This window comes from Diadema setosum, chromosome 1 (genome assembly GCF_964275005.1).
Source record: "Diadema setosum chromosome 1, eeDiaSeto1, whole genome shotgun sequence".
Classification (NCBI taxonomy): domain Eukaryota; kingdom Metazoa; phylum Echinodermata; class Echinoidea; order Diadematoida; family Diadematidae; genus Diadema; species Diadema setosum.
Genome location: NC_092685.1, coordinates 13,877,178 through 13,904,528, shown reverse-complemented (window position 1 = coordinate 13,904,528; position 27,351 = coordinate 13,877,178). Strand labels below are relative to the sequence as shown.

The 27,351-nt window shown below is 39.1% G+C and overlaps 1 protein-coding gene across 1 annotated transcript; it reads right to left on the bottom strand.

The window, feature by feature from the left end:
• Positions 1-6,906: 6,906 nt before the first annotated feature.
• On the bottom strand, positions 6,907-26,985 carry LOC140227170 (BBSome complex member BBS1-like). Its single transcript, XM_072307604.1, has 15 exons — positions 26,856-26,985; positions 21,672-21,748; positions 20,890-21,072; positions 20,337-20,461; positions 19,665-19,753; positions 18,596-18,671; positions 16,271-16,402; positions 15,215-15,321; positions 14,594-14,714; positions 12,709-12,867; positions 11,422-11,650; positions 9,761-9,894; positions 9,038-9,172; positions 7,500-7,586; positions 6,907-7,042 (listed from the first exon to the last, which is right to left on the bottom strand). The coding sequence occupies exons 1-15, from the start codon at positions 26,912-26,914 to the stop codon at positions 6,956-6,958; spliced, it is 1,800 nt and encodes a 599-aa protein (XP_072163705.1). The 5' UTR covers positions 26,915-26,985; the 3' UTR covers positions 6,907-6,955.
• Positions 26,986-27,351: the final 366 nt, after the last annotated feature.

Genomic DNA, 27,351 nt, shown 5'->3' with positions numbered 1-27,351 from the left:
CATCGAAGATAAACTTTAATTTCAACCAAGTTTTTTGACGTGATCCCGACATCGTATGAAAAAACGAAGGGCACATTACGATAGCCCTACGTCTCAGCTACAACATATTAAAATCTTAGAGAAATTCACCAAAGCCTACGTGAGCTAGTGCTCGATAAAGATAGTCATGTCAATTTTCATTTCCATAAAAATTGCACTCCCATAGAGATTACACGTAAACTGGTCAAATTTGACAAGGTTACCTTCAATCCATTTTTTCGAGGTGATGTCGTCATCTAATCAAAATTGTGTAATTACATTTATGAAAGAGCATTTCATAAGCTACAACATATTGCAACTTAGGTGAAAAATTGGCAAAGGATAAGTGAGATACGCTCGAGCAAACTTGAAATTTGATGACGTCATTTTGAAAATTTACTTTTTTTTACTTTATTAAGAAATTTGATATCTTTTAATCATTTTGTCAGCATAGCCAGCCCATGAAATGACATGTACAACTCATCAGCTTTCAAAATATGTCAAGAAAATGGGGGGTCACCATCCATCCTGACGAGTAAAATCCGATTTAAAATTGGCGGTTTTTTGGCATAGTTGCACTGTGTATCCCCATTGACGCACGCGCGGAATTTTGAATTTGACGGGCCCGTATGACGTCATATTGAATCGGATCGACTTGAAACTTGGTATAAATATTCCTTGACATTTCGGACATCCGATCCGTGTGAAAAAATTGAAAATTTCATATGAGCTGTGCGTGCGAATATGTGCGCGCGCGTACGCGTCCGTCCAATTTTTTCAATTTTTCAAAAAATGCTCCAAATGGTCTGAAACGTGTGCAAAAAAATTTTGAGCTCGATTTGAGCATACAAATATTTCAACGCGCGCATACGCGCGCGTTTTGAGACAAAAATGAATTTTGAGAATATGAGTAGAATTCGCATGACTTGAAATATATGTGACGTAAATTTCATTGAAATATTCTATTCCATTAATGAGATATGCATGAAAATGTGTTTTCATATAATGACGTCATAGTGACGTCACGGTCAACTGATCACTATGATTTTACTTGCGCTGTCGTCTTTGCGACATGATACATATATGGTATAAGTTTGACATTGAGAGGCAATGCACTTTCTGAGCTAACCTCTGCACAACTTTTGAGGAGAAATAAAGAAAGAAACAAAGAAAGAAGAAAGATTCAGTACAGATACAGAAGGTGATCCGAGAGGATACTCGGATCACCTAATTACACTTACACCTTACACCTCTCTTCCGTCTCCTTTCATCTCCAGTTACCCTGTTCATACTATGCAAAAGGGGGGTTCTGAAGGATCCTATAGCAGCCTCGAGCAGCCTCTCAGCTCAGTATAAACAGACATACATGTAATTCAGAAAAGGTGGTCCAGTCAGGTCAGGTTCTGAAACCACCTACAGGGGGTGGTTTCAGAGCCTGCGTGCTGCAATAGCAGCCTTGAAGAGCCTCGACTGCAGTGTAATTAATGCTGGGGGTTTTGAAAAACCGCTTTTCAGCAGACTCCGGCAATGTTATCAGTGAAGGTCATCACCAGCTAACCTACACAACCTAGCCGTTGTGACCAACTGATAAACGTTGCATGGCTCGCACACTTTCGTGCTCCATCATGTTTTATGGTTATGTAAGAAATTCAAAAGCTGGCGCGTATATAAGAGGGGAACTCGGTTACCATGGGAACAGAAGCAGTCGGGTCTGCTGGAGCACTATAAGCATGAAATAGGCCACTTTTTCAACACCCGCCCACTGTATAAACAGGTTACAAGTCCATTTGCCACTCTCAAAGATCCAAGGAATCATATACATAAGTCAACACAAGTGCTTTTCATGTCAGTTTATTGATCACATATATACACATAATTATTCTATTCATAAAACACTATAATAGTATCATATACCCATCTTCATGATGTCTTTACAAAAGTGTTCATCTCACACCTTATATTTTACTCACATCCAAAGTTTGTATGTACATCAGCAACAAATATTTGCTAAGGCCTGGCAGTTCAGTTGCATGTATTGTGTAAGAAAACATCCTAAATATGCCAATTCATCATTATTTCAATAAAGAGCGCTCTTATTTCTGTATACCAATACAGCTGAACAACACTGTGCAACAATCATACGGGTGTCCATCCATTCTTCCAGAAAATCATTTTTTAAAGTGAAAACATAGTTCTGGTAAGGGTTTGAGAACCTGTCTGGCACCATTTCATATTTGCTTGCAATATATCGAAAGAGTCTACAAAGAAACTTACCTGGCTGACGCGATTTGCCGGGATGATGAGTTGTTTTGGAGTATTTTGAGAAAAATAATAAAAGTCGGAAAACCAACTTTTATTCCAGGAGGATCCAGACTAACTCGGTCTCAGGGAAAACTCGACCCTATTTCAGACAATTTACACGCAGTTCGTAATCGCCATATTCTACTGTATAATACCAAATGAGGCCTAACTGAACAGACAGGAAAGTGCGTGCTAATTCTGTACAAAACAAATGGACAGTGCGCGGTCCTCAAGCCTATATGCACATCACTTGAGTTGCTGAGACGCACTGTCTTTGAAGTTTTTGTTGCTGTTTATCAAGCGTCTTTGATTGTTGTTAGAGGTGCTTGATAGGCACACACTAATTTTGCATGCGCGCCAAAGAGGTTTTTTGACGCGCGCGTTGTAACAACTCGGACCATTACTGCGAGTAGCCAGAATGCGAAGCGCTAGTTTATACAGGCCGCTCCCATGGTACAACACTGTACAATCCAGAGGGACAACCAATACAACTCAGCCCGCCGTCAAAGTGAGGCCGAGTTATCCCGAGTCCGGGTTTAGCCTGACCCCGTTTGGGTAAGTTCTGAGACTGAACCTTTTTGGTTAATATTTCGCATTTTCGTTGTTACCCATCGAATATCTTGTTATACAGCGTTATTCCGCACATTTCCTAGGCATACATTCACATTTGGGAGCGAAATTTGACAACTTTTGCAGGCGTACCAGAACTATGTTTTGGCTTTAAAACTTCTCGGGCAACCAAGGAAATCATCATTTCTGCAGAAATCAGACATCTTCATGTGTCAGTCTGCACATGCAGTGCTATCAGCCTCATTGCCCTAAGCAGCAACACTGCAAATATGACAGTGAATGATAAGTCATATATAAATGTACAATTTTATTCCCCCCCCCCCCCTAAATACACTGGTCATATTTTTGTGTTACCTATCAGTACAAAAAAAAAAAAGAAGAAAAAAGATGTGGATGTCAGTTCCAAGAGGTGCTTGATATAACAAACAATCAAGGTGAAACAATTGCTTGGATTTTCAGGCAATTATAAATTATGCAAAATTTAAGTACCTGTGTATGTCACGTAACCACTAGACATGGTTTTGAAATGATGATTTCAACTACATGCCCAGCAGTACGATGTACAAATTAAAAAGGACATTTTAACATTTGTACATACAGATATATTCGTATGAAAATTTACAGCATGATGCAGTATGCTGTAAAAAATTACAACAAATGAAAGAAACATATGAGATGCTGAACGAGTTGCAGACATCACCTTGTCAGTCAATAACAAATTTGACACGTGTGTCATCTGATGAGATATCACACCATCTAATAACATATTAAAATGAGCTTGATGATAAACTACCAAGCTGGCAATATACAAGAACACGGTTAAGTGGAAATACGGGAAAATGTGTTTAAACATGCATTTGAATTTGAACAAACTGGGCTCAAAACCTGCATGACATAAAGACCAGTCTGACTTTTGTTGATTAAAATAACTTCAGTATGTAGGTGTCCTTTTTTTTTTGGGGGGGGGGGGGGAGGAGGGAGGGGGTGGGCATTGCTAATATTTTGAACACACCTCTTCAAATAAGGCTGTTAAATTCTCTTCAATCTTTTTGGATGAAACTGTCACTGGCCCTGCTATCCACCCTGCAACTCTCAATCGACTTTCTAATAACCAGGTTTGCAGCTAGTTAGCCACCAAATATTGCAGCATTTCTAGCATCATTGGCATTTGCTGGTCCAGTTACTTTATCTGGTCAAATGCAACTCTGCAGACACAGAATTGGCAGTTATCATCACATAATGCATGTTCCAATGTTTACTTTGCATCAGGTAGACACTTTCTTTATTTCTGCTAACTGGACAGTATGTTGACCATGCTATTAATTACTCTCGTGAACATCAACATAACAAGTAAGGAGGCTCACCGAGAGTTAACACATGGTCGATCTGTATTTGGCTTATCACTTTGCGTAGCAATCCTGCCATGTACAATCACTGGTGCTTATCATTTGTACAGTCTTGTGGAAGGCAGTGCACTTGGCATGATGTTAATCATTCACAAATAACTCGTACCTTAAAACAGCTGAGGTATGGAGTACTAGACAAAGAGGATAAATGACGAGTGCTGTAAACAAAGCACTCAAGCAAAGGTTCATTTCCAGCACTGACCTTTGATTCCAGTCAGTCACCCCCCCCCCCCCCCCCCTTACTGGGATACACGGGGAGCAAGAGGTGGGACTACATTAAGCCTCCACTTGAGAGGAGACTTGGGAGTAAAGGTCAATTACTTTCCAAGAGCATTCATGTCTCGTGTCTCTGTTGTGTAACTGTATGAGAATATTACACAGCTGGTGGCGTCATGATAATGTGCATCAAATTATGCAAAAACAAAATCTGGAGTTTGCAGTCAGCAAAGAAGGTATTTCTGTCATTGACTTTCTCTCTTTGCTTTTTCCCTGTGGCTGTAACACCATGCATGAAAACACCATTGAAATACTATATGGCCATGTTAAATGTTTATCCTTGGTCCCACAATTTTTTCTTTTTCATTCTTTGTTCTATTTTCTTTTTTAAGGTTAGTACATTCTACCTATCAGAAGAGGATGTGTTGATAAAGTGAGGAAACAAATGTTCATTGTTAAAAACCAATTTAACAGTTATCAGCATTTCCTGCATACCTTATTGCATCTACTGCACAAACAGAACAATCTAGAGATAAGGTTTTGGGATGAGAATGGAGCTAAAAATGATTCAGTATTGTTCAAATTATCAAATAGGACGTAAGAAAAGTACACTACTGTACATTAAGATGTCTGTTTTTCTTTCCTTTCTTCTCTTTTCATTAAATCCCGCACACATAAAATTGATTCAGTTGAAGCATGATGTGAGCTGTTTATCTTTATGTTACTGCTATCTGTAAGCCTTTCATACATTTGTATTTGAGCATGTGGCAACAATATGAAGAAGATTGACATTATGTGTAATTGCTATGATCTACGTATTATCAAATGGCATCCTATAAAAAGATAATGAAAAACAAACAAGCGTCGACAGTCTATTCTGGACTAAATCACGAGTTCCAATATACCACTGTTTGTTTGATGGCACTTGTATCATTTTTCTATTAATGAAAATACAACAACCAAACACTGCATGGTGAAGTACAATTTGAACTACACGTTTTGATATATAGGAGCTCCACCCACTTTCATGACACAGTATTACAGACATAAATTTATGGAGATCCCACAGGCTACTGGGACATTCCTTAACATTGACAGTGAGAGGGAATGTAATCTCACAACAAGATTAAAAGAATTGATAATTGCAATTTACTCAGAACACTGGAAGGGTAAACCAGGGAGTGCTGGAAAGTGATCCTGAATATTCACAATTACTTCAAGCACTGACATGGCAGATATCTTTGTCTTTGAACAATTCTATCCAAAACTTTATCTATAATCTACAATTCACACAGCATACCTGGACCAATTACCAAGGAAATCCACAAAATGGATTTTCACAATTCATCATGACAAGATCTCTGTGGGATGAACGGACGGATGACCCAAAAACATACCACCTTCGGCACTTTCAAAATGGAGGCGTTAAATTGACAAGTATATACCATGCTGCACTGCCAGGACATGAAACATATCCCTGAACTCCAGCAAGAAGTACATGTCTCCACACAATTGCATTTCGTGCTTGGGCTGCTAATAATAAAGGATTCTTCAGTGCCGGCTTGTGGACCTTAAAAGAAACATACAATTTGGACAGGCTGTACTGTTATATAATCCCGTGAAGGAGGATAGCCAGATATTTTAAATCAACAAACAAACCAACAAACTTGTCTCGAACATTTGGAATGATTATGCTCACCAACAGGCTGTAATGCATAACATTGTCCCTACTATATAATTCCACTATAGGTAACTATCACATTTGGCCCTAGATGACATTAACAGAGCAAATTTCATGAAATCATGCTGCATCATTTTTAAAGGTATTGCACATAGTGATGCAACATTAGAATCTGAGCTTGACCTTTGACCGAAGAGCCATATCTATCCAAAAATACTTTTAATTTGTAACAACCCCATGTTTCAATGCTCATTAGATATACCCAAAAACAAACTGGAGATTGGCAGTAATTGTGGATTTATCAAAAATTAACATGCAGAAGGGCAACTGGTCAAAAGGTAATACCGTATCAGCTGTTATTTTTGTGTACTGATTGATATTTTTGCGAATGAGGTCGTGAACAATTCTGCGAGATGTTGTTTTCGCAAATTGACATGGAAGCTGTTGCAAGTGAACCGTTACATCAGCACATGGGCGACATATTTGCGTTGTTAAATGCACGGTCTAACAGTGATTCATGAAATTTGCGAATATATAACATCTTATACAGTATTCCTAGGGCAGAAATATATGGGGGATGGATCTAAAAAAAAAAAATCCATCACAGAAACTGAAGATATGAAGCGAAATTCCACATCTAACCAGGTGAAGGTAATGTGTATTGACCCTGTTAAGTACTCGCGGATGTCATATACACAGCCTCTCAACCTGCGTCCCTCCGTGATAGTTCACATACAGTGCGTGGGAGTTGGAGAAGCTTGCCTCATACGACCACCATAGTTTCGCTGACGGGCATGTTGATGACGGCTGTGATGACGGGTATGCTTCGACCTTCCTTCAGCACAAATACCTGTCAAACACAAAACGTGCATAGCACAACATCAGGCAGTGGTCATGTTTGGTATAATATTGATGGTTATTAGTGATACAATCTAGCACTCAAGACTTTTCTTCAGACACCTTCACATCAAGTTTGATTAAGAGGTGATGTACATGCTTCCAGTCATGGTGTAAACAACAAAAACTTAAACATTTGGAGAGGTAATTCAAAAACAGAATGCTTTTGGTACTCTCAGTGCAAAAGCAATAAAAAAACCCAACAACAACATGCAAGTAAACCCTCTCAGAACTGATATCTCAAAATGTCAATGGCATTTTGGTCGAAGATGTTGCCAGCGGTATTATCAGATTTAATGATAGATACATGAATTCTATGCACAAAGTTCCATAAGGGACTGAAGGGGGGGGGGTGGGATGAGTATGGGCTTTTACCCTCTATGCCAAGTCACAAAAGTGACTGCCCTTACCTTTATAACATCTGCTATTCCTTTATCACTCAGACATTCGACTAGTGTCTCAAAAGAGTAATTCAACCCAGGGACTAGCATCGGAACCTGAAGAAAACCAGATAAAGAAACAACACAATCAAACAAAAACAAAACTATGAAAGGCACAAGTGTACATGTATCCGTCTCTCTGCATGTCGCATTGCTTCTCAAATGAACCGTTATGTCATTCATAATATGCATATCTCAGCAATGCTATAAATGTCTCACTGGCCAGTAGCAACAAATATTCACTAAATGATGCTGATCCATGTAACCGAATATAGGAGAAAAGCTCCAATGCAAATTGTATATGATATGAAAACATATGTCATGGTATAATCGATATAATCAGTAGGGTATATAATGTTGCAGTTCAACACTATAATACGATTGCTTTTGCTGTAAGTCTTTTCTACTGAGTTGCCAATTTAATCACAGCTTGAGCTGCAATACCCTTACTGTGGTTGCTTTGCCGACTGGCACAGATGTCCAGAAACTAATTGTTGATGAACAGAGATTGTCTAATCCCCCTAATCTCTATAGTGACCCTATGGCCTTCCTGTTGGACTGTGGTACATTGCTACATGCAAGTGGGCTTGGTAACTGTGCAACAAGGTCCAGTTTGGATGGACGAATGGATGCCTATGAAGCCCAGGGTCCATTTCATAAAGTCATCACTTAAAGGTAGGGGATACCTTTTACAGACCTCCCAAAGTGCAGCAAAACATTAAATATGAACCTCAGGGGACTTGTTTAGGCCACTGCTGAGAAATTTGGAAGTCAACAGTTATCTACAATTTGAATAATGCACAAAACTCAACTACTCAGTAGTTCTGTGTGTCAGCCACACTTAAGCCTTTTTGTTGCAGTCTTCTGTATTTTTTTATCTATAAACACAAATCTAAAAGTATAAGAGCTGATGTAATAACATATAGAGTGTGTGGCAAGAAGGCATATAGAAATGTTTGTAAGTTTTGATGAACTTTCTTCACAAAATATACATGATGGACACACATGCAGCAGTGCATGGGTCTGCAAAGGTAGCCTAGTAATGTACTGGAATTTACGGTGAGCCCCGAAAAAAATTCAATTCAAAATCTAACAGTCAATAAAAATGTACTAAATGTTACCTTCCACTTTCAATACTTTATGGGAGTTTCTAAAATGATACTCTCTTCAACATACCACTGTATTTATACAACTCTTCATTTGAGGCATGCAAATGGGATTCCCTACCTTTAAAAGTCTTGACATAAATCTCAGAATGGCCAAAGTCACTCTTTTGTAGCTATTAGAGACTTTCAAAGAGAAAAAAAAAATCCATTTCATTAAGTCTCTAATAAGTGTGTCTTATGAACAAAAAATCTCTCATAGAACTTTCATGAAATAAACCCCTGGGCACACAAAGGGTTGAGTATCTTGAGACCAGCCTTCAGAGCATACACAACTGGAGAACGTCTCAGCAGAGTTTGAAGAAGTTTTCAACTGGTACTCATTGTTATGATGTTGGCACTTACAGGAATCATTGTCTTCTGCAGAGAGTAGAGCTTCTCGTCATACAAGAAACTGATTAGGAGCTTCATGGATGGCTTGTTGATGGACGTATTCTGCAGCTGGACGGTCAGCTTAAAAGTGGGACCAATGCCCTGAATCTGTAAAACATGAGATTACAAAAAAAGATGTTGCATGTTGTTTGTGTCAGGGAGAGAGAAAAAAGTGGCTATTTGACAAACTCAAAAGATTGCCAATGGAGATAGGACATTGTGAAATATGGCTCATCAGAATTTCAGTGTGATCTGGCAGACTTTGCACTGGTGTAAAGATAACACTGGATTTTAGGGATTGATAGTAATGACTTGTTTCACTTGTGATCATCTGACTGTTGCTATGGGAGCTCCATCTTATACAGTTGCATGGGAGGTAATGCTAACACCAATAACAGCACCAAACATGAATGATGCTGTTGTTTTTATTTTGCAACAAGATTTTTTTTTTTTTTTTTTTTGCCACATGATCAGAACAAATGTGAGAAATTTGCACAATGGCACTTCCCCCCATATTTCTGCAAGGAACTCATATGGGTTTATACTATGAGCAGAATATATCTCTGATACAGTAGAGCGCAAGTGAAAGAAAGAAATAGCACACAAGCACAAGATATCAGTCATATTGTGGCAAAACACCCACTAGATGTTGCTACAGCAAATATGTCTGTTGTAAAACACATCAATGAGCATCACCTGTGCAGACAGCTTGATGGGTTCGTTGGGGTTGGTGGACACCGGCGTACTGCTAGAATCCATGGCCTTCACGAAGGCTCTCGCTGTGGTCAGCCGCAGCCGGTACAGATCATGCTGAAACATGCGGTGCATGGCTGATGGGGAAGAATTTGATTGACAGGTGTTTCTAAAACAATGGGGACCACTGAGGCATTACTATCTAGAATAACTTCTCTTTTGAAACACAAAACAAGAATCATATGCAGTCAGGGGATAGTCCTACACCCAAATATATTTAGAAACAAATAAGCATGTGACAAAAGTTTGTCTGAGATAATAAAAAGAAATATATAAATAAAGTCTAGACAAAGAAAATGAAATCAAGTACTTGGGAGCATAGGGGACAGGGGAGTACCTCCACCGCAGCAGATATCTACCTGTAAACAACCATGAGTGCAACAAATTCCTTCTTGACACCAAGTTCTAACTGAATCTAGCCAACTGCTGCCCCATCCTTCACCATGCAACTATGGTGAGACATGGTAAGACATGGTGTGTAGAGAAACTGAGCATAACACAAACAAAACATACACAACAGTAGACAGAATACCCCAGCCACTCTTCATACAAGCATGCTTGAGGTTCGAATGAAGGTAAAGATATTGTGATTGCCCCACCCTTCACCATGCATCTATGGTGTCCATGGAAAAGACATGGTGGATAGAGAAACTGAGCATAACACAAACACAACATACACAACAGTAGACAGAATACCACAACAACTCTCGATACAAGTATGCTTGAGTTTGGAATGAAGGTTTGATAGTGTAAAACCAGAAACATTGTGGCATGAAACTTTTGCGAAATGGAGCTGACGGCCTTTTTCGTGGCAAGAAATTTTGGTTACAGTTCGTTATTCCGAAGGTTCTTTGGTCCGACGGTTCGTTATTCCAAAAATGTGATAAGGTTTGTTATTCCGAAGGTTCATTAATCCGAAAATGAAATAAGGTTCATTATTCCGAAGGTTCGTTAATCCGAAAATGAAACAAAGCTCTTTACTCCGAAGGTTCGTTACGGACCCTATTTCATTTCGGATCAACAAATCTTCGGAATAACGAACCCTATTTCATTTTCGGATTAACGAACCTTCGGAATAACAAACCATATTTCATTTTCGGATAAACGAGCCTTCGGAATAGCGAACCCTAATTCATTTTCGGATTAACGATCCTTCGGAATAACGCCACAAATTTTCGGATTAACGAACCCTTTTTCATTTTCGGATTAACAAACCTCTAGGTATAGGGAATTTGTGTGTTTCGGATTAATGAACCTTCGGAATAACAAACCTTCGGAATAACGAACCTTCGGAATAACGAAAAGCACCCGAAATTTTATGGCATGAAATTGCCACTGGCATTCAGTGCACTGTGTAGACAAAACCTTTCCTGAATCTTGTCTCCTTGCAGGGGCGGATCCAACAATTCCGTAAAGGGGGAGGCGCCTTTACAAAATTAAAGAGGGCCGTACAGTTCCTCCCCCCCCCCCCATTCTTTCTTTTTATTTCTTTTGTTTTAACAGAAAATGAAGAGGGGGCAGGGGATCCACCACTGGCTTGTGAAATTCACAAAAGCTTCATGTACACAAACAATTCTGGTTTTACAGTATTGTGATGGACTTACAAATGCCATGCTCCCTCTCCCTCATGGTTTGATCCACAAACACCTTGGTCTTTTTCGGAACGTTCAGCTTCTGTTGCTGAGACGCGGGCGGTCCCCTCAGGACGTCCTTGTCCTCGAACAGGGCGTTGCGCTTGAGGATCTTGATGATCAGCCCCCCTCGCTTGGTGCTCATGACGAGAGTGCTGTCCTCCCGGCCAAAGCGGCCAAATTTCAGCCCGGTGATGATGTCCTGTAGGGGTCAAAGGGGCACGAAGGCCAGAGCCACAAAGTCGAATGATGTGGTCAGATTTGTAACAACCAGAATGTTGGATGGAAGCACATTTGCATTATGATTGAGACTCGTACAGTTGGGTGCATATACCAAATCTACAAAGAGACTGCCGAGTCTCTTTACCACAGTTCCACTAGCAGTCCAAGGTCCCTACCGCATCCATGCTTTTGCAATCAATTACTATTTCAAATACACCAATCAGGATGGACTACTCTATACGCCAAATGTTTTGTGAGGTTTTTATTTTTGCAAATTTCGTGAGTCAGGTGCTATTCACGAAAATAAAGACACGTGATAATATTGACTCTGATCCCAATGTGGATGTGACGTATGCATGTACATTTTCCGTTCTGTACAGCACTCCACGATCTCAAATCTAACAACTTGCGAAATTGTTGGGAAATCCCGATTTGCGAAAATTTAGACTCGCAAAATATATGGCGTAAACAGTAATCAGGTATCATTGGATATTTGACTGAATTGATTTTTTTTTCTCTCGTCAGCAATAAATTGCTCATTTTGATAATGAAAGGGGAGAGCGTTAAAAGCACATAAACCTAAAAAAAACCTGGTTCACAAAGAAATGTTATCATTTTTTTTTTTTTTTTAAATTACCTATCTACTGTGCTGGGGTGCTCAGAGCACCTGCAACATATTATAGCCCAGTCGCTGGAATCAAATCTGCTCTTCACATGCACTCATTAAAATCCCTGAGGAATACTCTAGCCGGGCTGCCACCTTGTAGTTTACACATGCCGAGGACAACTACACTAACACTCAACTTCCTGCCAGGGGGGTGTTTCATAAAGCTGTTCTTAAAGTTACAAAAAAGTTAAAGTTAAGAACAACTGGTGATCAGTTCTGATATGCTATACTTATCAGAATTTCAATAATTCAGCACAAGAACTGATCACCAGTCGTTCTTAAGTCATTTGTAACTTTAAGAACAGCTTTATGAAACACCCCAAGGTAGCCATGGGGATATCACATACATTTAAAAGTCTCTCTGGCCTTACCTCTGTCTTGATGGAGTTGATGAGGAACTTATCTCGATAGATGTGCACCTCCCCGTTCCTGAGGGCCACCATGACGGCCTTGAAGCCCTTCTGCCGGTGGTCCATCAGGTCCATGGTGGTGATGGCCGCTGGCAGGTACACTGTCCACAACTTTTTGCCCTGTAGGGGGTCAGGGAATGTGGTAGGACATTAGGCAAGGCTTTACACCTAGGAATCTTGGACATTACAATGATCTAAGCCCTTTTGGTACAGCAGGTGTCAGCTTTGCTTCCCTTTTACTATGAGCCCTACAGCTTTTCAATGAATGTGTATAATCTGCACATAGCTACTTTCGTAGGGGGTTACCAAAACTTCTGTCTGTTAGCATCAGTTTGGGGTACATGGACATCCAGGGCACTCTGGCTCTAATCATCTGCTCCGCAAAGTCATTACAAACTAACCCGTGGCACCAAATTGTAGCATTATATGTGACCATACATCACAAAACCAACAGAAAGTCATATGCCTTGATTTTACTTGAAGACTCAAAATCAATGAAAAGAGTCAATCTACATGTAGTCAATACTAAGTTTTCCATATTTTCTGAAAGATCAGTCCTTCTTCTACATTGTCCCAAAGTTTTGGATCATAAAATGAATGGGAAAGTGTGTTTAAGCAGTTTGTTTTTTTTAGAACACTTTTTTTTTAGAATCTCGTGGTGAGGTATTCCTTACATTCCCTTTTCATTTCTTTAAAAGCCTCTACACACTCTTCACTGTCAAATTTGATGACTTTTGAAAGGATGATGCTACTGCTTTGAAAGTTAGTATTAGTCATGGGCAGAATGTGTTGATACAGCATGCCCAATTTCAGCCTATGCTGATAATCTCTTCATTGTTGTTGTGATCGAGCTTTACGTCCTGTTTTTTTCCCATTCTGTGGTCACATTCAATACACAGAGGATGGCTTGGGAGGATTAAGCACTTGAATAGACCCTTTACTTCGCAGCCTCTCTTTTTCAGTAAACACTTTTCCACAGTGTATGCTTTCTTTCCAAAATTTAGACTGGATTAAGAACGTCAATTTGAACTGAATTACATATCCTTTCAAAGCTTAAAATCTGTTCTTCCAGAATCTGCCCTGAACTACAAATCCATGTCTGGTGACTTTTTGTTTGCTTTGTGATGCAGGGTCACATGTTTATGGTTTGTGCAACACTCGATGAGGATTGTGCATAGTGCCCTCAGGCATCAAAACAGTTGTAAGATTTTTCACACTGACTCTCAGTCCTGAAAATTTTCAAAACTTACTCTTAGTTTGACTGCTGAGAGGGTGCTGATAGCTGATAGTTGTTGTTCGTATGACAATGCGTTACGCTAAATCACTTTACCTGAACCCTGGCAAAAGTGTTGCCCCTGCTCTTTATTATAGATGCCTGTACTATTTGTGATTGTTCTGTACTCTGCCTCTCTGTACCACAGTTTGTACATGTATTCTTACTTTCTCTGGTAAAACAGATGGTTCAAATGATAAGATGATGATAACAAAAGGTAACTGTAACTTCTTGCCTCAGTTCACTTTGTGTAAAAGTCTGTCATCATGGGTGATGATAAAGTTGCAAAGTGTGTGCAGATTTTTGCAACTAGCAATTTGAAATTTAAAGGACACTGACACAGAAGATGCAGCCCCTGATATTTATGACACTGAGCTGTTACTTCCTAAGAGTTGCTGAGCAGAACTAGTTACTTTACAAGAAACATGGCGGGTTGGTGTTTGGTAGGCAACCATGTCACTTTGGCATTCGGGTTTGTTTTTGTTTCTGGTTTGTTTGTTTGTTTTTGTTTATTTGTTTGTTTGTTTGTTTGTTTTTTTTTTTGGGGGGGGGGGGGGGGGGCAACCACATTACCTTGGTGGTGTAGCACTGTAAGGTCTGGTCCATACAGCCAACGATGACATTCTTACCCACCCTCTCCAGGCCCACTGGCTGGGAGTTGAGCTCAAAACACAATTTGGCCATCTTCATTCCCCTGCAAAACAATAGATTTGGGGAGGTGGGCAGAGTGATCAAATTACTATTTTCCTTGCAAAGTAATTTTTAGCTTGCTCAGCATAAGGCAGTTTTATGTTTTTATGAGGCTGAGAACACATAGACAGGGTCAATTCAAACCTTTTTTTTTTCTACTTATATGTGGGTCAATTCAAACCTTAAGTATTACAAATGTATTACACACTGAAGTAATGTTACACATAATTTTTGCATGCAAGGGATGCTTTGATTGTCCTAATATCTCAAGATCTTATGACCGTTTATTTCAAAGAGATGACAGCAACATTACTTTGTGATAGATAAGTAAAAATAAACAGATGGAAATTTGTATAAATGATAAGCAATTTACATGTTCTTGATACATATCATAAGTCTACAGCATATACAACTTCAAACTAAAATTTTAATTGACATTTCATGCCAAATTTTTGGTCTTTACCTAGTGGTGCAATGAAGAAGAAATTTAAAGGGTACCAGTACCTTTTAAGGGTGTACACATTGCCATTCCTGCACGACATGACCACCCGGAACTCAACGTCATACAGACCAGACACGCTGAGAAACACCGGGACACTCGGAACATTCATCTGAAATTGATATGGTAAGAAAACACAAATGTATTTATAAGGTAATTCAAAACACTCAAAACATGCCAGGATGTAATCTATTTTGCCTAAATCACCACATCAATCCACAATCAGAAGCACTTACTGATTGCTGACAAACCTACACTTTGAATTAGTAGATTCATAGCAAAATTTGCTTACAATGATGCCAAAATACAAAGGCTTTCAGCTATGTAATGGCGAGTAAGGGTAGAGAGCCATGATTAGGGGCAATTTTAGCCTAAAATGGCTATTTCTGTCATTCACAATACCAACTTGCACACAAAGATTTGCAAAATGTTGTTCAAGTAATACATGTTTAAAGTCAATGATAGCAATGTGGGCAAAAAAGGATTCTAAAGCAGACCTTATAAAGGCATGTCAAAACAAGATTTAGATACAAAGCATTGAATCCACACTGACTGCTTAACCCGTTGAGGACGGGCTGATTTTGCTAAAACATGCATTTTCCATAGACATCTGCCCGAGTATACTCTGGACTTGTCCTTAACGGGCTAATGACTAGTTTTGGGTCTTCATCAACCCTAGAGTTAACCTTAGATGAGGAATTCAAGAGGCCTCAGACTTTAGCTCTTGTGTTTAAAAAAAAAAATTGTCCTTGTTGCAGTAGAGACAGATGCATATGGGTACAAGACACATCATGAGGTACAGACACATATGAGGTACATTTTACAAGATAAAAGGTGGACAAGAAGATTAGACCACCACATCAATTCTTAAAGATAAATGTGACTACAACATTCACATTATCATGTCATAGATGTCCACTCTCAAATGATATGTTTCATAACAAATTAATGCACATGAAATTGAAAGAAGAACATATAGTCATTACTGGGCAAAAGAACTTATTCATCAAGCAAGAAATTAACGGGAGGATAGAAGAAATTCTATCCACATCCCCACTGACCTTGCAGAGGATTGTAAAAGCTTCTGGGTCCAAGACGTAAATCTCTCGACTCTCTGTGCCAACGACTAGACAACTGATGGCATCATCGTCGGCAGTGCTCTTCTTCAATGTATCCAGGCAGGTGATGACAGTCTGGGGGTGGGGCAGAAGGGATAACTCAATATCTACATTAAATATCCAAAATGCCCATATGACTCACATGAGTATTGACTGTATTTGAATGGCAATAAAGTCTGCAGTAAAGTTGTTAATTGACAGTGAACATTGTTTCTGGGCTAAAGAGCCATTCATAATTCACAAGTGTATTTTGTGTATGGAATTGTGCATACAGTTGAACCTCTTGTATCCGGACAAGTCGGGACCGGGGCTCATCCGGATAAGGGATTTGGCCGGATACGGGAGACTCAATGCTTTATACATGTACATATACATACACATGTACTGATGTAGCCCACTGTAGTACCACATGTAGTAATGTGTATACTGCAACCTTTTCATTGTTACACTCAGTAACAGACCCAAAAATAGAGGTGTATGTTACTGTTGGAAGTAATATGTAATTCATGTGTGTTTGTGTAGGAGTTGGAGTTGGGAATCCCCCTTTCCTCCCGTAATTATAAAAAAAAAAAAAAAAATCACGGCGAGATTGCATCCGTATAATAGAGCGATCCAGATAAAGGGAGGCCGGATAAGAGAGGTTCAACTGTATTTGCATATATTTTCATTGGTGGACATACAGTCTGTGTTTCACGTCTGATCCCACACAGTAATTTATGTGTGTTTGTGGGTGAGGGGGGAATATCCTGCTGGGATCTAGTCTTATCATTGTATGGGCACACATGTTTACGTGACAATCCAGATGTTGTATACATCCGTTAGCAGGATATGGTGAATTGGCATTTGTTTCTTTATTGACGTAATGCACTAAATTGTGGGCCTGTTTGCCATATTTGGAGTGATGAACAATAATTCAATGAGTAAATATGTGCAAGCTCAAAATGTCATATTATCCAGTGGTGATGATGATGGCACACATTGTATGTGTATCATACAACAAGGAAAAGTAGAAATTACGCAGTGCGTAATATATGTCCCCGCCGGAAGTAGCATTTAGTAGCAAAATGTACAATATAGGTAAAAAGATCAAGGTCAAAGGTCAAAGAAGTCAAAGGTCAAAATGCTATGTAGAAGTTTTGAAGCCCTCACCTAGTGTCATCACATAAAGCAAACGGAATCGAAATCGGGTTAGAAATGGTGAAGGAGTAGCATTTTGTAGCCAATGTAAAATATAGGTAAAAAATCAAGGTCAAAGGTCAAAGAAGTCAAAGGTCAAAATTCTGTGTAGAAGTTTTGAAGCCCTCACCTAGTGCCATCACATAAAGCAAACGGAATCGAAATCGGGTTAGAAATGGCGAAGGAGTAGCATTTGGTAGCAAAATGTACAATACAGGTCAAAAATCAAGGTCAGAGGTCAAAGAAGTCAAAGGTCAAAATTCTGTGTAGAAGTTCTGAAGCCCTCACCTAGTGCCATCACTTAAAGCAAACGGACTTGAAATCGGGTTAGAAATGGCGAAGGAGTAGCATTTTGTAGCAAAATGTACAATATAGGTCAAAAATCAAGGTCAAAGGTCAAAGAAGTCAAAGGTCAAAATTCTGTGTAGAAGTTTTGAAGCCCTCACCTAGTGCCATCACATAAAGCAAACGGAATCGAAATCGGGTTAGAAATGGCGAAGGAGTAGCATTTTGTAGCCAATGTACAATATAGGTAAAAAATCAAGGTCAAAGGTCAAAGAAGTCAAAGGTCAAAATTCTGTGTAGAAGTTTTGAAGCCCTCACCTAGTGCAATCATATAAAGCAAACGGAATCAAAATCGGGTTAGAAATGGCGAAGGAGTAGCATTTTGAAGCAAAATGTACAATATAGGACAAAGGTCAAGGTCAAAGGTCACAACTGAAATTCTGTATAGAAGTTTCAAAGCTCCCATGTAGTGCTATCATATAAAGCAAACAGAATCAAAATCGGGTTAGAAATGGCGAAGGAGTAGCATTTTGAACATTTTGATCACACACGGACGCACGGACGGACACACGGACACACGGACACACGGACACACAGACACACACACGTACGGAGCCCGTTTCATAGTCCCCTGCTCGAACTCGTTCGGCGGGGACAAAAAAAGACAACAACAACAACAACAAACAAACACTCCAAAATCAATGAATCTTTCCTTCTTTGAATTTTATGAAAAATATTTTGATACTGTTCTCATGAATATTTGGAATTATCACATTTGTACAATTATGATTATTCATTGAAATTTACCTGTCTCTTCAGCTGACCAACTTTGTGTACATTGGCAAAGGCCTCCATCTGTTCTCTGTCTTGTAGCATGAGAAACCTGTAGAATACCCCAAAACACATTTAGTTCTAACCTTTCGATGTTTGCAAGATACTTAAAAATTATTCCAAACCATTGCATTGCATATCACGAAGACATGACTACTTTCTTTTTATAACAAGGTTTGGGTACGCAAGAGAATATCAGTTAGAGGAGTGAAGTTTGAGGCGTGAATTTTCTTAAATTTGTCTCCCACTAGAAATGAAATTTGTAAGATTGCAACAAATGACACTAATGCCTTGTCCGCCTTGGACTACTTAACATAACAATGTAAGAATTTTGGAGTTTGGGTATTGTTCCAAGTTCATCGCGCCACTGCCGGCAAACAGGGATAGCCTTGTGGTAGTGTCGCTGCCTGGAAGCAGTAGATGACAGGTTCAAGTCCTGTGGTTCCTTTTTTCTGACATGTTTGTTAAATTACATATCAGCAGTTGCGATCTTACAAATTTCATTTGTAGAGGGAGACAAGTTGAAGAAAATCCACACCTCACAGGTTTGGGTAACTGGAGAATTTACAATTGTAGAAGGTTTTCTTCATGGAATAAACCAAGACAGGGTTCCCAGCATTTCAAGAAAACAAAATTCCGTAATTTTTCCCTGATTATTCCCTGATGAAGTATTAAATTTTTATGATAACAATTTCAACTCATTTCCAGTTTCACATCCGATTTTCATCCAGTTTCATCCAATGACAATGAATGTTGGTTTGACATGCAATAAAACATAACAGTCTTACCGACTACTTTAGATTTTCGGGCCAATCAAAATTCCCTGACTTTCCCCTGATATTGAGGCATTTTTATCAAATTCCCTGACTTTTCCCTGATTTCACTGATGGGCTGGGAACCCTGCAAGATGGATTAACTTAACCTGTGGCTTGTACATATCTTTTTTAAACAGTGGATTGCTTTGAGATCACTCTGTGCATGGCTGGAAAATTCCCTCTATCCTCTTTTTCAAACTGTTTGAAGAGAGATAAGGAAAGCAACTTACCTAAGTGACCTAACTGTGAGAGCGCCCTCATTCCCTTCTCTTCGTATGCTGTCAAGCATCTCACGGAGAACGGTGACGTCGATTTTGTCCTGCAAATGAACGAAAGGTTGAATACTTGGACAATGAGGCTGTTCTGTCCGTGTTTCTACCATTTTTCTTCAAAGGACAGCTTTTTCTTTCACTGCCAACACATACAACACAGTTGAGTCATGATTTGAATTAAATCATTTCTACGAAAAACAAAATAAAACATAATATATACAGCAAGAAGAAGGGTAGAGATCAATACAATAAATTTCTTTTGCAAGAGAAAAGCAGCATGACATAAGATCTATCACAATGAAAAACCAAGGAGATATACCCTTGGAACACTTTTATAATCAGGATAGTTTGAATAGTCATGCTGTTCACTTGAAAAATTTAGTACCTGATTGAAATACATTGATATATGATTTAAATAAATAACAAGGACCAATTCACCAATGAAAAAGAAAATGCCCGCATCAATGCACTCCTACATTCAAAACAAAGGTGTGTTAACATACTGTCATACACATACTTATAAAACAAGGCATGATTCTAACTATTCAATTTGAAATATATATGCACGTCATGATTACTTCAGTTAGTAAGTTTATTTCAACATGGACTAGAGCCGTATCGATCACTTACGTCTCTTGCCTGGTTCCAGAGATCCTGCTCCACGGGGTTAACATCCAGAGGCGGCAGTGTGAATTTGAAGTAAGGCCTCAGGTTTTTGTAGACGTACAGGTAAGGACCGGAGGCAACACCAATAGCTTTGGTGTGAAGGTTGGGAGGAAGGGGGGGGGGGGGGCAATGAGCAAGAGAGAAGATAGGCAAACTCAATAAATTACTCTCAAAATAGCTTTATGAGGCTTCATATTAAAAGGTTCCTGCAACCCAAAAGTATGTTGACCTCAATTGATGCCTTTTGGTCTGTACATAACCAAATCACTAAATACCTCATGAAATTATGCATCATATATTTTGAACATTTTTCTTGATTTCTTTTCTGCACCCTGTTAAGCCCCACCTCTAAAAAAATCCTTCACATCATGTTTATTCATATTTCTGCAGTGACATCATCCTCCTGTAACACTTGAGCTGAACAATGGACACAGTTATGTCCCTTACCATTCATTGCTACCTCAAAAATTTGTCACAAGCTTTTGTAGTGCTTGCTGTAAATTCTGCTTAGGCTTACCTGGTACCCTGGGCTCATTGGTGTCCATGAAGAATGTACACACCCCAGTGGGGAGGTCAATGATGGCATTCTCACTGATCAAGGACGTTCCCTTGTACACCTTCAGCTTCATGTCGAATGTCCCTGTGCCAAGGTCGGCGATCACCAGTTTGTTCTCTCCATCTCCAGAGATGTCTGAAAAGGCTACAGAAAGTTGGACGAGACAAAAAATATTAGATTGTGATAGAGAGTATTGCACCTGACAACTCCTGTTCTTGACGACACTTTGTTTTTTTTCATTGCTCAGCCTGCATTATTTCATAAACAACATACTACTTTCTTCTCCCGATTTTGCAACAGCAATATTTTTTGGATTCTCCTTGCTCTTATGTTCTCATGTTATCATATTGTGTTAAACTAATATTATTTTCTTGTCAATTTACCATGGTAGACTATGTCTATGGACTAATGCAAAGGCTGCCACTAAAAGTTGGCTAATTTCCATATAGCAGTAAATGTTCTATTTCCATTCAGAAAGAAACCACTTAAATGTAATATGAGGTTATCCACCACAATCCCATCTGAGAGAAGTGCTATATCTGATGGTGAAAAAGTGTCAAACCTCACATTTTGCACTCTTGTGCTAAGAGACAATCTGAATTACACATTATATCCACACTGGACAGGTCTGACCTCTTCAGTACAATATCAAACAGCAAAGACAGCAGGATGATTGTAAATTATCTTAAAATAATGATATTAATGTCCCAAGTTGAATGCTTCAAACTTTGATTTATACTCACTCATGCATGATGAAAATGTGTAGAGGCTGGCTACTGGATCACTGTGAGCATCAAGCCACTTTGCATTGCCATCATGACTAGAAAAAAAAATAGATAAAATGAAAGGAAGTGAAAACAGTCTTCAAGCAAAAGCTGTCTCAATGTAATAATGATAATGTGATGGAACAGCTGCAATATATATATATATATATATATATATATACACACAAATATTATATATATATATATATATATAATATACATATATATATCATATATATATATATATATATATATATATATATATATCATATATATATATATATATATATATTTATATATATATGTAAACATCTACTTAATTCTAAAATACTGTAAAAGTGGATATTTTCGCGCGACTAATTTTTCGCGCTAGGCCGGGTCAGAAGAGTTTCGCGTGTTTTTAATTCCGCGGAATCAAGACATCACGCACAGGAACGTATGGCATGCAAAAATATTCGCATGTTTTTATTTTCGCGCTAGTTTCTGGTTGCGCGAAATGCGCGAAAATTTCAACACCGCGAAAATTTCCACTTTTACAGTACTCAATAGGCAGCTGTAGAATTTTGATGCTTTATATCAAAACATGGCACTGACATTTAGGTTTGTTTTCTTTAAAAGTCAATGACTCTTCTTAATAGAAGAAGATCCTGAAACTGAGTGAAAGGACCTTCAACCTACAGGTTGTATTTACCACTTGCTGATCATCTGACTTTCCATCATACTAAGTAAGTGAAAGCTACATTGTAAAGCAACTGCAGTATCTTAATGTGTCATTTCAGAATACGATATTTGAATGCCTGATTGGGTTCACAAAACCTCTTCAGTTGAAACAACTGAAGTGAAAATAAAACAAATTAACAAGGAAAAGTTACAATGAAAGAGAGGTATTCTGAGTTAACACAGCATAGCAATAAATATATGAGCAAAATCACACAATGTTAAAAGGATAGTTCTGACAGCCTGGTATCCTACTACTAACAGCAAAGTTGTACAATCAAAGATAAATTACAGTATCTTGTCAGCACGTAGATTCAAACTTATCATAACCTACAGTATCAATTGCACTCAGAAATACTGGCCTATGCCTCTGCACTGAACTTCCTAACTGCACCAGCGACCCCAACCCGTACCGAGTTGGGGTCGCATGGCAGCCCTATGGCTATTGAAGAAATGCCTCATACATGGCTTAGCATTTTGGTGACCAGAGACCAAAATACATGGTTCTACACTGAAAATCATAGCCATACTGCTAGATAAGATACTTATAATCAGAGCCGCTGAAATCAATTTACAATACGATCTGTTTTAAGAGCTTAGTGAAAGATTTTATCCGAGGTTTTAGTCTTTCCGCACTTTGTATCGTAGTACAACTTACACAGTGCATGCGCCAACAGCCTTGCTGTCAATCGGGTATGGATAAAACATAGCACATATCATAATACACAATGTATGTGTGTGGAAAAAAAAAAAAACAGGACGACTTGCTGAGAACTGAAATGAATAGTCATTCGCGCATGCGCATATCATTTTATTTACGTGATATGTTCAAAGTGGCGATTCGCATCTCGCGGAGATGGTCTCAAAGATGATGACGATTAATCTCGTTTTCGGAGGTAATGGTGAGTGATACATAGTTGCCTATAATATTCAACAATATTTATGGTATTACAACATGTGGCTTTTCGTTGCGAATCCAAGTGTCGTTTTGAACGATGAGTTGTTTGCTGAATTGCAAGCATCGCAGTGTACCTCACTAAATTGCATACAAGTCTTCGGGGCGCTGTTGCAGGTACAGCGTACTTGACAGGACTGCCACAGCTTAACAAAGCAAATTGTGAAAATCGAACAGTTTTTCGCGAAAATCTGAAATTTTATGAGGAATATGTGTTATAAGTATCATCACGGTCACCCGCACGCATCTTTTACATCTAGGCCTATGTCTACGGAAGCATCACGGTCACCCGCACACGTCTTTTACGTGCTTTGTCTATTATGGGAGCACCGGAGACGAGTTGCGGGCCCCTTCCTTAGCGCACAACTATTCCGAATCATTCGTGTTTGGCGACGATAGCTGCAAATATTCGATATCGATCAGTGAACTTGTGATTCCATTGGAATCTTCAGCATTTTCCCTGTATGCGAGTGGGATTTCATAGAATTTCAGTGACGAAATGTGATTCAAATATGCACAAACATTAACTATGACGAGGTGCGGTTCACCCAAGTATCTACTGCTACTTGAGAAATTCAGAGTTTATTTCAAATCTAATTCGGCTTCCCATGGCCGTGTCAACACCGTGAAGAAACAAGAGAAGGTAGTTTAAAGGGACTGTACAGTACTGGTTGAGGTGGGGATTCATGTTTTGAACATTCTTAAGTGAGATAATGAGAAACCTCTTATGAAATATGAAAGAGCATGTAACTTTAAAGGACAAGTTCACCTTCATTAATATAAGGATTGCAAGAATGTAGCAATATTAGTAGAACACATCATTGAAAGTTTGAGGAAAATCGGACAATCCGTTAAAAAGTTATAAATTTTTGAAGTTTTTGTGCAGTCACCGCTGGATGAGAAGACTACTGCAATGTATGGTGTCACATGCGTACAACAATATAAAGAACATATAAAGACAATTTCACAAAATTTCAACTTTTGAAAAAAGTACATTCCCTTGACTCATTACTGACATATGTTATGGGTAATATTATTCCCATTGCCCTTAGAAAGAGGCAAGTTAAGTGCTCTTTTATTATGCGAAAAAAGTGAAAATATGTTGAATTTTCTTTACATTTTCTTTTATACTGTTGTACTCATAAATATGACATCACGAGCCTTAGTAGTCTCCTCATCCAGCGGTTCCAATACAAAAATTTTAAAAATTCATAACTTTTGCATCGATTGTCCAATTTTCCTCAAACTTTCACTGATGTGTTCTTCTAGACACTGATATTGCTGCATTCTCTCAATCCTTATGTTTATGAAGGTGAACTTGTCCTTTAAGAAGGATTCAACGTGTATTTGATGAAAATTGGTTTTCAAATGGCTGAGATATCCTAAAAAGTGATAACAATAAAAGGCGACAGGCCACAACTTTAGAATCTCTTTGTTTCAGTAGGGTAACATCCCCAGTATTTGGTCACTTAAGCTTTTTTGCAATATTTTTCAAACTAAATTAATACATACATACATCATATCTACAGCAATGTATGTGAAATATATCAAATTTCTTTAATCTCAACTTTCATTTTGTTAAATATCTCACAGAATTGCACAAAATCCCGAAATATTTCACCTTGAAAATTCCCCAGTATACGGTCACTGGCACCAGTATTCGGTCACGAGATGTGCGCGTTCAAAGTCAATGCGTGTTCAAGGCAGCTGAAAAATGCACGCGCGCACTACCTTGTTGGCGCAAAATTGCATCGGAGACGTTGCGGCGACCGTTGGTGACTGAATACTGGGGCCTCTGCACTTGCATTCAACCCTTGTACATTGGGACAATGTATCGGCACGGAAATTTTGTTTTTCTTTTGCGTTTTTGAGGATACCATTACATTCCAAGCTTGGGATAAGCGAAAAATCCCGCGAGAGAACGGCGTATTTCTCGATTTTTAGCGCTTTTTCGGCGACCCGTACTCTTAAAACTGGGCCTTATCCGCCTGCGCTTTTGGAAAGTAGCGCCGATTCTGCACTTTTGACAGTAAAATTTGGTAATTTTGGATGGATTTTTAGAGGGGGCTAAGTAAGGGAGTTTCCTGTTGTGATTGAGTGTGCAAGTATGTGAATTAATGTGATTTGCGTGTGCTGTGACAGTTGAACTTACTGGCTGCATGGTGACTAGTGATAAGTGACCGAATACCGGGGGCTGACCGAATACTGCTGGTGCCCTTTGGCCTTACCCTACTTTAGTTTCACCTTGATTTTGGATATCTCAGCCATTTCAAAACCGATTTTCATCACATAAACTTTTGATAGAGTTAGGGTAACATCCCCAGTATTCGGTCACTTAAGCTTTTTTGCAATATTTTTCAAACTAAAATAATACATACATACATCATATCTACAGCAATGTATGTGAAATATATCAAATTTCTTTAATCTCAACTTTCATTTCGTTAAATATCTCACAGAATTGCACAAAATCGCGAAATATTTCACCTTGAAAATTCCCCAGTATACGGTCATCGGCTCCAGTATTCGGTCACGCGATGTGCGCGTTCAAAGTCAATGCGTGTTCAAGGCAGCTGAAAAACGCGCGCGCGCGCTACCTTGTTGGCGCAGAATTGCATCGGGGACGTTGCGGCGACCGTTGGTGACCGAATACTGGGTCCTCGGCACTTGCATTCAACCCTTGTACATTGGGACACTGTATCGGCACGTACGGACATTTTGTTTTTCTTTTGCGTTTTTGAGGATACCATTACACTCCAAGCTTGCGATAAGCGAAAAATCCCGCGAGAGAACGGCGTAATTTCTCGATTTTTAGCGCTTTTTCGGCGACCCGTACTCTTATAACTGGGCCTTATCCGCGCGCGCTTTTGGAAAGTAGCGCCGATTCTGCACTTTTGACGGTAAAATTTGGGATTTTGGATGGATTTTTGGAGGGGGCTAAGGGAGTTTCCTATTGTGAATGAGTGTGGAAGTATGTGAATTAATGTGATTTGCGTGTGTTGTGACAGTTGAACTTACTGGCTGGTGACTAGTGATAAGTGACCGAATACCGGGGGCTGACCGAATACTGGTGCCCTTACCCTACCCCTTATTAGAATTGCATGCTCTTTGACATCTCATAGAGTGGTTTCTGAATATCTCGCAAAACGGTAAAAGCTAAATCCTCACCTCGACCAGAACTGTACACATCCTTTAATTCATGTACTTTATAAACGATGCGATCAAGGCTGTACGCCAACACTCAACAGCGACATGGTCATGGTAACGAGACGCTATCGGCCTGCTAAGCTGCATTACTAACTGTGTATAGGGGTCCTACTGCAACGAGAGCAAGACATGGCCGCAACACACGGTGCGGCACGGGTGCAATTCGGTCCTATACTCGTACACTACTGTTGTCCTCCACTTACGATAGCTTCGAGTGGTGCATGTTTGGTTGCATGCAAGAACGCTAGTATTATCAAAGTAATATACTAATGGATGGTATTTACCTTATGACATCAGATCTATCTGTTCCCGGATTGGCATTTTTGTCATTTTCCTCTGGCATTTTGACATCAGAATCGTACAGAATCGCAGTCTCCAGCTCCAGGAATGTAAAGTAGGATGAAATACACTGACGTAGAGGGAGCCCTACTTCGGATACACCCAGTGCCGTATATTAATATACGGCACTGGATACACCTGTCGTCCTCTCATAGTAACTTGATTACTACAGTAATCCCGTTATTTTTGTCCTCTTTTCAGGCGCAGTGAGATCAGAATATTAAACCACTGGAAAGATGTTACAATCAAAAGAAAAATATAAAATTATTTCTTTTTTTCATCCTTTTAAAATGATATTCTGGCACAAATGAATTGGTAACCCCAACACATTCTATTTCCTCTTTCATGCGTATCATATCATGATATAACACTGAACAGATAGAAGTTGAAACGTGATGACATTCAGGCAAGTGTAAACAAAACAATCACTTAGAAGAAATA

Bases quoted from the DNA above. Each gene is read 5' to 3' on its own strand.
- LOC140227170 (XM_072307604.1), bottom strand. From the start codon at position 26,914: ATGCCAGAGGAAAATGACAAAAATGCCAATCCGGGAACAGATAGATCT. The intron at 21,749-26,855 runs GTAAATACCATC...TTTTTTTTCTAG, and splicing joins GATAGATCTGATGTCATAAG to TCATGATGGCAATGCAAAGT. The intron at 16,403-18,595 runs GTAAATTTCAAT...CCCCACCCCCAG, and splicing joins TTGGTCAGCTGAAGAGACAG to ACTGTCATCACCTGCCTGGA.